Consider the following 12,809-nt stretch of genomic DNA (forward strand, 5'->3'; position numbering starts at 1 on the left):
TTTTTTTTTTTTTTGGTATAATTCCAAATGTGCACAGTTTAGGCTGGAGTCTTTGAGGTCTCCTCACTCACCCCTACTCTCTGCCTGACCCATAGCCTCCCTTTCCTCTTCCTGTGGTGACTCAGAAGCTGAAAATGTGCCACTGCCTTTGTTCCCTACAGAAATGGGGCATCCTGGTGAAGTATCAAGTGCATGCCCAGGGATCTGTAACTGTAGATCTTTTTTTATTTGAGGTGGTCTCTCCTTATATAGCTCAGGCTAGCTTTAAACTCCTAACCCTTCTGCTTCTACAGTCTGAGTGGCCTGATAAGTACCCACCACCATGCCTGGCTTTGAAATTCTCTGATGAGTCATATTTCCGTGCACCATATATATGCATGTCTGGCACCCAAGAAGGCACTTGCGAATGGTTTGTTTGATAAGCTGTTTGGCCATACCTGTATGTTCAGAGAAGTGGTTTCCCTTTGTTGTTTGATTTCAGGGCTTCACACGTGGCAAACTGCTACAATTACCGTGTGGAGTTTACCGGGGTAGGGACACCACCAGCTGGATCTGAGCATGTTGGATATTGTACCCAGATAGGTGTCTTTACGAAAAACGGTGGGAAGCTCTCTGAACCCTCGTTTTCCCAGCAGTGTGACCAGCATGTTTATAAACCTGTGAGTATTCTCCTGAGCCAGCTGTCGGGGCGAGGAGTCTGTGCGTCAGTGTGACGGACAGTGGGGACGAGGGCAACTTCTACTAAGACTACCATTGCTCCTCCCTCCGTCCTTCCCTCCCTCCTCCTTTCTTCCTTCCGTCTTCCTTCCTTCCCGAATTCCTTTCCTCTACGACTCCTTTTCTCCTTCCTTCTTCCCCTCCCCCTTTCTTCTTTTTTTGGTAACTGGTTCCCAAAGTAGAAAGGGGTATAAATGGCCTGGTTGTTTTGTTTGTTTGTTTTGTTTTGTTTTTTAATTTCTCTCGGTCTTCTCTCTTTCTTTCTTTTTTGACAGGGTCTCACTCTGTAGCCCCAGCTGGCCTAGACTTGCTATGTAGACCAGACTGGCCTTGAACACACATAGATCTTCTACCTCTGCTTCCCAAGTGCTGGGATTAAAATCATGCATCACCTCACCTGGCTAAATGACCTAATTTTGAGGTTCCTCATAGAAAGCTCCTCCAGGCTGGATGAGTGTTGGCTGGGATGGCCTATGGCGTCCTTTCAGTGTGCATGGCCCCTTGGCTTTATGTTACAGAGAACAGTTTGCTGGAGGCCTTCTTAGGGTGTTTCAAAGCAGAGCTTTTGTTGCCTCCTTTGCTGTCTCTTAGGAGTGTCAGCAGTAAAGAGAAAGCCAGGAATAGTTCCTCCCCAGCCTGTGATTAGTGATCAGTGATTAGTGTAAGAGCGTGAGTGTGAGAGCACCCCCTCACCTTACCTTTCAAAAGAATACATTCTTCATTTGGTGGAACCATTTTCATTTATTCTTATTTATTTTTATTTATTTATTTTTTTTTGCTTATGTGTCACTTCATTGTCTGGAGTGGCCTGGCTTTCTTGGCTCAGTAGCTGTCCTGCCTGAGCTTCTCAGGGAGCTAGGGTTAGAGGTGAGCATCACTGCTTCTCAGTTGGACCATTTCCCCTTTTTACACGGATTTCCATGCGATATCAAGTAGAAACACTGGGTTATGGGTTCGATCCAACCCACAATCATCTGTTAACTCTACTCTCCTCGGATCCAGTGAGCTCTTCTAGCCTCAGTGGGTGCCAGACATGCAATATATGGTGCACAGACATACACGCAGGCAAAAGACTCTTACACACAAAATAATTTATTTTTTAAAAATTAAAGTTAGGGTTGGTGAGATGGCTCAGCAGGTAAGAGCACCCGACTGCTCTTCCGAAGGTCATGAGTTCAAATCCCAGCAACCGCATGGTGGCTCACAACCATCCATTCGTAACCAGATCTGGTGCCCTCTTCTGGAGACAGCTACAGTGTACTTACATATAATAAATAAATGAATCTTTAAAAAAAAAAAAGTAAAGTTAGTGCCTACTGGTAGAAACCTGACTGGGATATAGTTAGCATTACAATGGGAAACAAACCAGTTAGCTAATGCCTGCATGTATTTGACTTCCAGTAAAATCAAGGCTTTTACAATGAGTAGGTTCTGACACATATGCAGGAGGCACACATAGTTCCTATGGGGCTGAATTACTGACGATTTAAAAAGCTTTGGTATTTTGTTTTGTTTTCTGCCCTTCAGGTTTATACAACTTCCTACCCGAGTTTACAGCAGGAGAAGGTGCTCAAGTTTGTTCTGGTTGGGGAACTCCTGATACAAGTGGACCGACTGAGGCTGAGATACCAGAGAATGCTACGGGACCGGGACCGGGAGAAGGACCAGGGCCCTAAGCCTGGGGACACGGACTCCTGCCCAGCGCCCCACCTACTGCTGGGAGCAGTCTTCACAGAGGCTGAAAAGGCCAGGATAGAAAGTACTCCCAAACCCTTCTGTGAAGGAGAGAAGTTTTACATACCCCTGCGGAGACTGCTCACTTACCCCAGACTGCACCGCCTGTGTGCTGATGAAGACAGGGTGCGATCCCTCATTGCTGACTCAGTGTGCTTAAGCAGTGATGGCTCCGCAGTTGTGGTGGACCTGCATAATTCTTGGGATTATCGGCCTGAAGATAACTGAGCCACTCGGATTTCTCGAAGCCCAGAGACCCACTGATAGTTGGGTTCACTTAGAATTCAAACTTTTTTTTTCATTTTAGCGGTGCCGGGACTCGAACCCTTGCCCATGGTAAGCAAGCACTCTGCCACTCAGCTCCATCCTCAGCCCTAGAACTTAAACTCTGTAAGTCCTAATTCAAGAAATAGTTTGAGAGTTTTAACACAAATTGGGTCCTGATCTCAATGACAGATCTGCCTGACATACAGACTGCTCTTTGCCTGAGAAAGGGCTTAACTAAAAGTAGTTGCTTTCTTTTAAAATTAGATTTTTTTTTTTTTTAATTTGGAGTTTACAACAGTGAAGAAATTGGATGTGGTAATGTGTTAATTTTATCTTCACCCAAATTTTGGTGTTAGAACAACCGTATGTTGTATGTGACATTAAAACATTTAAATGTAATCAAAGCCACTTGAGAACCTTTCCCAGGGCTGGGCATGGAGGCCCACACCTGTAATCCTAGCACATGGATAGATGAGACAAGAGGATTATGGGTTTGAAGCCAGCCTGGGCTACATGGTAAGACACTATCTCAAAGACAAACACCAGTTCCTCTGTCCAATTTTTCCCAGGGGTGATACAGCTTTAAGATCTAGGATTATCTTTCTTTGTCAAAGTTTACCTATTATACTTTGCATAAAGCGGTACATGAAAATAAATCTGAAAAATTCAGATTTTTCATAGAGAAAAATTCCAGGGCTCTGCATGTTCTAGGCAAGTGCTCACCCTCCCAGAGCTTTCTGGCTGGAGTTGGTGGCAGTAGCTGCAGGATAGAGATACGTGGCTTTGTTTAATGGAAAGGGGGCTTCAAGGAGATAGATATTCGTGTGTGAGGCGTGGGAGTCCAGGGGTAACTCAACCAGGCATCCTCTGCAGTGTCAGAGACACAGGTATCCATCTTCATAACCATGGCAGACATGGAGGGTTAACCTGGCATAGCCTATACTAGCAGAAAGGAAGAGAGGTTGAGCTCACCAGCTGCCCAGTGTGCTTTGCTGCTCATTGCTAGGCAACAGTACTGACCCTTCCTGGGCTCACATAAAGCAGTGAGGGAAGTTAAGAAGCAAGCGTAGTCTGTGTTCTGAGGGGCTGCATGCATACTTGGTCATCTCCTAAGGAACCAAAAGAGAACAGATGTGATAACAAACCGCCTGTGCCACATGGCAGTCTGACCTCCTTGAGATATGTTCCGGGGCTGCAGAGTCGGTCCCTGGGCAAGTGCTCAGTGAACCCTTATTCTTAAACTGAATCTTCAAGGGTTCATAATCAGTGGATTATGAAATCAGAGTGTTTTCAGAGAGAAAAATTCTCATTACATAAGCACTGCCAAGCAGCTGCCCTCTTAAGTCTCTTAGCTGAATCCACCAGCTCTTCCTGTGCTCGAAGGTGCGTTCCCCTCCCCCTCCCAAGCCCTTCACTTTCTACATCTGTGGCCAAGGTTTGTCTTAGGGGCTCCCTGCTCATCCTTGCTTTTTGCTGGAGCCACGTTTTCTAGCCAGGGTCAAGCTGTTCATCACATCTCTGAAAGCTAGTCCATCAGCTGTCTTGAAGCCAGATGACCTGATCCCTTACCCACAGACCCCAGTGTGCTTACAACTGACGGGGGGGGGGGGGGGGGAGGGAGGGGAGGAGGGAAACAAGGGCTGCTCTATCATTTCCTGCACCTACCCCTCCCTCTTCCCCAGGGCTTGTACATGCTAGGCAAGTGCTCTACCACTGAGCCCCACTTCCAGCCCTTGGCTTTTACTTACATTCTGAGTTTGTGTTCACCTCCCAGCTTTGATAAACACATTTCTTTGCACATTAGAAGGTTCTTAACATTTCCAACCAGGGATCAGCATAGCTCTTGTAGGGAACCTTTAGCAGCCCCCTGACTCTCATCATAGCTCTCCAACTCTGCTTGAGCTGAGGCATAATGTAGTTTTATGTTTAACATAAGCATGCAGTACTCCCGTTAACGTCTTCCAAAGCAGCTGTTGGATTTAGTTCTTCAGAGTCTGCTCTTTCCTCTTTCTTTGGGGATCTCGGTGTGCGCAGTGCAGGCACTCTACCAGCGCCTCGTCTCCAGCTCAGACCCTTGTTCTAAAGTCACAATCTTACCCTTTAGCAGCACACAAAGAGCCAGGACAACTAGAGATTGCAGTTCCCAGTGCCGTGACTTCAGAACATAAGCCTCATGAAGAAGGGGCATGCCCATAATCCCAGCGTTGGGGAGCAGAGACAAGTTCAGAAGTTCAGAGTCTTCCTTGTCTCCATAGTGAGTCTGAAGCTACCATGGGTTACACAAGGCTCTGTCTCAAGGGAAAAAAGTAAATAAAAAAAAAAAAAAACCCTCTCCACACATACAATAAAAACCAAAGACAGAAAGCAACCTATCAGGTTTGCTAGGGGAATCTTGCTCCGATTGTGTGTAAAATGGGGTGTAATGTGCTCTTATAAATGCTAGGGAGATAGTGTTGTAGTATTGACCTAGTTAGAGAGCCAGCGTTATTAAAATTGTTTCTCAGCCTGAGTAGCCAAGCACCTGGTAGCCTTCAAGAAACAAGGAGAGAAGTGCGAGCGAGCGCACAGCCTAGCACAGGCGAAGTCCCACTGCTCTCTACAGTGACTTTTACATTGCTGCTAATGAGACTCAACACACATAGAGGTACACAGACACACGTATGCACATGCATGCGCGCGCACGCGTGTGTACACACACACACACACACACACACACACACACACACACCTCTGCAGAATAGAGAGTGTCCATGCAGAATGTCTGCTTCAGCCACCGCCCCTGCTCCACCCATCGCCTGTGAGCCCTTGGCTTTCTCTTACACCACTGCACAGCTCACTTGAGCCTTGCCCCAGGATGTTGAGTGATAGACCTCTTCTTTCCTATTCCATCTTAGTGTGGGAATTTTCAGGGAGCTTCCTGGGAAATCGGACACGGGAGATGCACCCTTCGAGGTCCTAATGTCTCATGCTACCTTCGTATTTGAAACTTTACAAGCCTTGGAACGAGGGGGACTTCCCTAGGTTCTTACTGTCTGGAGATATTTAAGACTATCTCTGTGGTGGGGTCCAGCCCAGGACCCTGCAGAGGTTAAGCGGGGGTCTTTGCTGTTTTGTGTATTTTTAATCCTCTTTGTTTTCCTGCTGGGGAGCTCCTCCTAGGAATACAATGTCCCTGATATCTTGAGTAAAGCGTATTCACTGCTGCCATCTCTTCTGGTTCATGCCAGGAAGTTTGTGAATGGAGAGGAAGTATATTTTCTTTCAAGCTTAAATTCTGGTTGAATTTCAAGTGTTGGAGACCTTGTTTTTTTTTTTTCTCAGACTCTCTTCATAGCTGCATATGGCCTTGAACTTCTTGCTTCTGCCTCCTGAGTGCTAGGATTGCAGGCCTGTGTTAGCATATCCCATTTTTTGCAATGCTGGGGACTGACCCCAAGGCTTCATGCATGCTGGACAGGCACTGTACCAACTGAACTACATCCCCAGGCCTCCACTGTTTAAGATCTTAATGAGGAAGGCTGTTGATATTCTTAAGCCTCCCTGAAAACATAAAGCAGCAACTGAACACCAAAAGCCTTATTCCCAGCATGCCCAAGGCCTGAGTTTGATCGCCTAGTAGCATAAAAGAAAAGATTCAGCTAGATATGGTGGCACACACCTGCAGTTTCAACACTCAGGAGACAGAGACAAATTTGAGGTCAACTTGCTCTACACGGCGTGCTCCAGGACAGCCAGGGCTACATAGTGAAACCCTGTCTTAAACAAACAAACAAAGGAACAAAGACTGCTAAATTATTTTTCTTATAATCTTACAATTTAAGTTATGAAATAAAAAGTTACAGTTTAGAATAATATAATCTAGAGTAAAGCTAGTCATACCTTAATTCTTTTTATCCATAATACCCACCACCTCATAGCCTCTGGGTGGTGGTGGTGGTGGGCACTCCTTTCTTCTCCCATTCATTGTTTCCCTGAAGAGCAGCTCTGCCCATTTTGTACCAAGTCCAGTTGACTGTTGTGCATGGGATTTTTACACTTGTTATCCTTGTTCTTTTACCAATACATGTTTTAAATATTTACTTTTTAAGTTGTATGGACATTTGTGTGTATCTGTGTCTGTGGAGGTCACAAGGGGACAGCGATCCCTTGGGGCTGGAGTTCCAGGCTGTTGTGAGCCACCCAGTGTTGGAGCTGGCAATTGAATGTCAGTCCTGTACAAGAGCAGCAGGTGCTCTTAACTGCAGAACCTTCTCTCAGGCTCCTACTGTATCTTTTTTAATGCAGCGTTGTTATTAGCAATTTATAAATGCATCTGGATATGCTTCCTTCTGTATCGACAACATGTTCTTTTGCAAAACATTAATAGTTGTGTATAGAAATTCATGCTGGAAATTCCCAAATGTTCTTTTGATTTTGTGCGTATGAGTGTTTGCCTGTCTGTGAACCAAGTGTATGTGGTACCCTCAGTGGCCAGAAGAGGGCACAGGATTCTCTGGACCTGAAGTTACAGACAGTTGTGAGCTGCCACATGGGTGCTAGGAATTGGCTGTGGATCCTCTGGAAGAGCAGCCAGTGATCCCCTATTTATTATTAAGAATGTAAAGAAATGTCCCTCAACAGTTTACCCGTCCTATAGATCCCTGCAGAAGACTTAGCAAACATGCCTCGCTCTCAGTTCACTTAAGTGTAGATGGCAGGCTGGCAAGAACTAATGACTAATAGGTTATTCACTCCACCCCTACACCCCTGGTATATCACTTGAATGGACAACATAGTATCATTTTTTACTATTTACTTATTTAATTTGTATGTGTATACGTGTTTTGCCATGTTGCTGGTGCGGGCAGGGCAGAAGAGGGCATCAAATTCCGTGGAACTGAGTTGCAGACAGTTGTGAACCACCATGTGGGTGATAGGAATTGAACCCTGATCCTCTGGGAGAGCAGTTGGCACTCTTAACCACTGAGCCATCTTCCCAGGCCCCTGGGCCACATGTTAATATGTGTTAAACTGCTCTGGGTGTCAATGAATAATGTGGTTTTGTAGGAGGCAGAATTTTACTGTAACACTTAACCTTAGTAAATTTTCATGCTGCTCAACAGGGCCCCCATTCCCAGACAACATGTGAAATGTGTTACCAGCCACAGCCTCCAACTCCTACTTCTGGTCTGGATGGCTCTAAAACTCGCTTTCTGCTATTATGACAAATTACCCGAGGTACCTAAAAGGAGACAAGTCTTGTTTTGGTTTACTGTCTTGGAAATTCCTGTTCGAGATACTGTCATTGTTGCTTTGTGGCAAGGCAGCGCACATTGGTCAGACCTCATGGTACAACGAGACCACTCCATTTGTAGCCAGGAAGCAAAGGAGAGGATTCGATTCTGCAGAGGCACTCCCCACACCCTTCCTCCCAGTGCCCTAAGATCTTCCGTGATGTTTCTTCTACCTCCTAAAGATTCTATGCCCTCCCAGCCATGCCTCCCTGGAGCTCTCTGGAAGACATGATGATAGCAAGAACTTTTTAAAGATTTGTTACTTCACAGAAGCTTGTCTTCCCAGCATTCCTTGAGTGTAAATTATTTCCATATCATCTGCACCTTGAGACCTGGCCCCTTCAGTGTCTCCATGAAATGCCATAGCCCGCTACCTACTTTCCTCACAGGAGCATACATCCTTTCTCAGGCCTTCTTGTTCCTCCGCACCCTTCCCCATCTGTCTGCTCTGACGTCCAGTCTACCCCTCTACAGCATCCCCAGCAGGCACCTCAGCTCCCATACAGTGTCCTCAGCCCTCACTTCTGTCAGCAGTGGCCCAGGAACAAGTCCAGTAAAAGTAATTTTCCACCTCTGGATTGGGTTGCAGTGACAACCCTCACCACATCTGGCTCTGTGGTTTGTGTTCAGCACTTTCAGGAAGTCATGGGCTGATGGCCACCAGCAATGACAGCAGAATCTTCCAGAGACATTAAGAACAATGTGTTTCCACATTGAGCAGGATGCTACACAAACACAGTTTATCAATGTATACGTATATATGATACATATCTTTGTGAATGGAAAGATGACATTTGGCCACAATGTTGAGACATGATAAACAAGCTGGTGGGAGTTGATAGAAACTTGTATAGTAAATAATACTAATTTTGAAGTCCTACATGCTGGTTATATCCTCTACCACATGCAAAAATTAACACTTCATGTATCTGCTGGGTTTTTTTTTTTCTCCTTTCATTGCTTTTATTCTCACAAGGCTACTGGCGCACGTATTTTAGCAAAATTACAGAGCAAAGAAATGGGGTGACTTAATAAATACATCTAAGTATAGACTTTACGAAGAAAGGACATATATTTAGCTCCCATAGAACACTTAGAAAGCCCTCCCTCTATTTTGNGATTACAGAGAAAGTACTTAAATTGTTTCTAAAGTCAAAAATCATGACAACGACAATCTCTGACCATCACATGACAAAATTACAGGTACCTAAGAATGCATTTATTAAAGAACCCTAATGTTTTAGCACTTCAAATTAATAAGACAGTAACAACAGAAATAAATATCTTGTCCACAGATAACTGTCAAATTTCCTCTGTGCCCTATTGAGGGTACAAATGACACATGGAAGCACAGGTTCTGCTGGGTTTTTAATGATCCTGCTTTTGTGGGATAGTCACCAGAGAAGGCTGCTCAGACGTGAGTTTAAACCTATAGAAAGTCTGTATCAGTCTGGTGGTGACCACATTGGGTGTTCAGGATCCCAGTGTCGCACCGAGCCTTTCTCAGGGTGAACTTTTAAGCACAAAACCCATAGTCTGGGTTGACAAACTTTAGTTAATGAGAACGGATAGCCAGAAGCAGAACTATAGAAGCCAAAAAGCAAGGCTGGTACATTTAGAGAATTCCCCAGAACTAAGGACTTGGTTGGACTAGGTCTTTGTTTCATCTTGGCAAGTGGTGCTGTCTTTGTGCTGAGTTTTACAGCCTGAACGGCACTTCCATCATGGAGTCAGTTATGCTAAGAAGGTCTGGGGGGCTTTTACATCTGCCAAATTGAATACACATTTTGCCTGAATACCTTTTGCCGTCAACACTGTAATTACCATTTTTCTACCCATTTCACTCTGCGAGCTGTGGTTCAAGCTAACATTAGTCAGATGAAGTTAAATCAGTTCATTCACTCCTAGAAACTCCGCAGCTCGCATCCACACCTTAACCATGTCCTGTGGGATCCTGAGTATTTGCTGACTCTTGTGTTTTAGTGTCTGGGTCTCATGCTTCCTGGGTCTCCTCATGGGCCTGGACTTCTAGGACCTTTCATTAATCCCACACCAGAGGAAACATTTCACCTTATTTAAGCAGCATGGGCAAGACTTGATACAATCTTTTTTGGCAGATATTTAAAAAAAATTGAAATTACTACTGAAAAAAAAAATCCAACGTGTTTTCCCTTTGGTTTCATTCCATGGACTATATGTGCAGACAGAGGATTACTTGAGAGTCACTGAAGTTCAATGCCAGAAAATGTCACACTTTTCCTAAAGTAACTGGATACATTGTAGCTTTGACTCCTATTATAGAATAGAAAGTAAAGCAAATGCCAAACCAGCCAACCAAAAACCAACCTTAGGATGTCCACTCCAATGTAGCAGGGTTGGAATTGCACAGGACTGAGTCTAAAGTGGTTCAATCAGGGGTGCCTTGGACGGGCATGGCCTTGTTAGAGGGTTCCACAGACCCAGGGGATGTCTCTAAATGTGGGCCTTCCCAGTTTGCTTTCACGGATGGTTTTCTGCCTCATCCAAATGGAAACTTTCATTATGTGCTACTGATCAGGGGTCGTCTTAGTTTGCTTTTTTTTGTTGCTGTAATAAAGAGTTTGTTTGGCTTATATTTGCTCAGCACAGAGCATCAAGGGAAGTCAGGGCAGGAACTCCAGGCAGGAACTCCAGGCAGGAAGTGAAACAGAAGCCATGGAGAAATGCTGCTTCCTTGCTTCCTTCCCTTGGCTTGGTCAGCCTGATTGCTTTTATCTAACCCTGGACCACCTTTTCAGGGGTGGCACTGCCCAGATGGGTTGGGCATTCCCAAGTCAATCATTAACCAAGTAAACATGCCACAGACCAATCTGATAAGAGGCATTTTCTCAACTGATGTTCCCTTTCCCAGGGGAGTCTAGCTTGTGTCACTTTAAAAAACTAGCTAGCACCATGGTGGACAGGCTGAAATAGGAAAAGGAGAAAAACACGAGATGCTGAGAAAAGAGGGAGCTGCAGGCTGAAGATGTAGCAAAGAGGTCAGAGGTCCTGATTTTTCCATGATCTGGGGCCAAGTTATCCTGTGTCCCGGGGGTGGGTTTGGCGTCTCTTCTCTACCATATTGTATCCCCTTCCATCAACAAGTGGAAGATGCTCAGTGGTCAAAGCTTGTAAGAGCTGTGCTGTCCACACTTTGATCTTCCTTCTTCTTGACTTTCATGTGTTTTGCAAATTGCATCTTGGGTATTCTAAGTTTCTGGGCTAATATTCACTTATCAGTGAGTGCATATCATGTGATTGGGTTACCTCACTCAGGATGATATCCTCCAGATCCATCCATTTGCCTAAGAATTTCATAAATTCATTGTTTTTAATAGCTGAGTAGTACACCACGGGGGAACAAAATACCCATGGAAGGAGTTACAGAGACTGAAGGACGGAAGGAAGGACCATCCAGAGACTGTCCCACCCGGGGATCCATCCCATAAAAAAAAAAACATCAAACCCAGACACTATTGCATATGCCAGCAAGATTTTGCTGACAGGAGCCTGATATAGTTGTCTCTCATGAGGCTATGCCACTGCCTGGCAAATACAGAAGTGGATGCTCACAGTCATCTATTGGATGGAACACAGGACCCCCAATGAAGGAGCTAGAGAAAGTACCCAAGGAACTGAAGAGGTCTGCAACTCTATAGGAGGAACAACAATATGAATTAACCAGTACCACCCAGAGCTTGTATGTCTAGTTGCATATGTAGCAGAGGATGGCCTAGTTGGCCATCAATGGGAGGAGAGGCCCCTTGATATTGCAAACTTTATATGCCCCAGTACAGGGGAACGCCAGGGCCGGGAAGTGGGAGTGGGTGGGTGGGGAGCAGGGTGAGGGAGGGAATAAGGGACTTTTGGGATAGCATTTGAAATGTAGATGAAGAAAGTATCTAATAAAAAATGACCATAAACATAAAAAATAAGCTGTGCTGTCTAGGGGCCCTGATAATGGGCAAAGGGATCTGGTCTCGAGCCACAGCTCTTTATGAACTCGCATCCTCTTCAGCAGCATCAGAGAAGGGCACTGCAGTTATATTTCCTTTCCAAGAGGTTGTTCTGACCAGTGGTAAGAAAGGTCTATAGGAGGGTATGGGTGACTCAAAGTCATTTTTCAAAAAATTATTTTATGTCTATGAATACACTGTTGCTGTCTTCAGACACACACCAGAACAGGGCATCAGATCCCATTACAGATGTGAGCCACCATGTGGTTGATGGGAATTGAACTCAGGACCTCTGGAAGAGCAGTCAGTGCTCTTACCTGCTGCCCTGCATGTAATTTTTAAAAATCCCAATTCCTAACATTTTTTGGCAAAACTTTAAGAAGTCTCTTTATGACATATTTAAAGTCTATGTGAGCCCTTGATTTCATCCAAGGCATTTACAAATATGGATAGTCTGCCAAAAACATGTATAAATATTTAAAAAGATCTCATTGGAAATGATAAAAGATAATGTCCAGACATGAAACCCACTGCTGAGAGGTAGTGACAGCCTTAGCTGGGGCCCTGGGTTATAAGGCTACTGTGTCATCCTGAATTTGTAGCTTCACTCCTGTGTTCAACAGGAAGGAGTAAGACTTTCATGGTCCACCACCCATGATAGACTGTCCCTAGGTAAGAACTAACTGGTTTCCCATGTGTTTGAGGTCAGGTAACAGTGGACAACTCTGTCCCATCAGCCTTTTAAATTCCTGTCCATTTCCTCCTCTCTTTTCATGACAACATTGGGTGGGAAGCGTCTTTGAAGGCAGCATGTCAGTGGTCAGTAGCTGGTGGCCAGTGAAAT

At 44.9% G+C, this 12,809-nt stretch overlaps 1 protein-coding gene across 1 annotated transcript in view; it reads left to right on the forward strand.

Annotated features, from left to right (window-relative positions):
- Positions 1-3,117, forward strand: part of Henmt1 (HEN methyltransferase 1) — a 13,921-nt gene extending 10,804 nt beyond the window's left edge. Inside the window, exons 7-8 of the mRNA XM_021196786.1 lie at positions 482-659; positions 2,245-3,117. Coding sequence (XP_021052445.1) covers positions 482-659; positions 2,245-2,679 — 613 coding nt within the window. The 3' untranslated portion in view covers positions 2,680-3,117. The remainder of the gene's footprint in view (positions 1-481; positions 660-2,244) is intronic.
- Positions 3,118-12,809: the final 9,692 nt, after the last annotated feature.

This window comes from Mus pahari, chromosome 4 (assembly GCF_900095145.1).
Source record: "Mus pahari chromosome 4, PAHARI_EIJ_v1.1, whole genome shotgun sequence".
Taxonomy (NCBI): domain Eukaryota; kingdom Metazoa; phylum Chordata; class Mammalia; order Rodentia; family Muridae; genus Mus; species Mus pahari.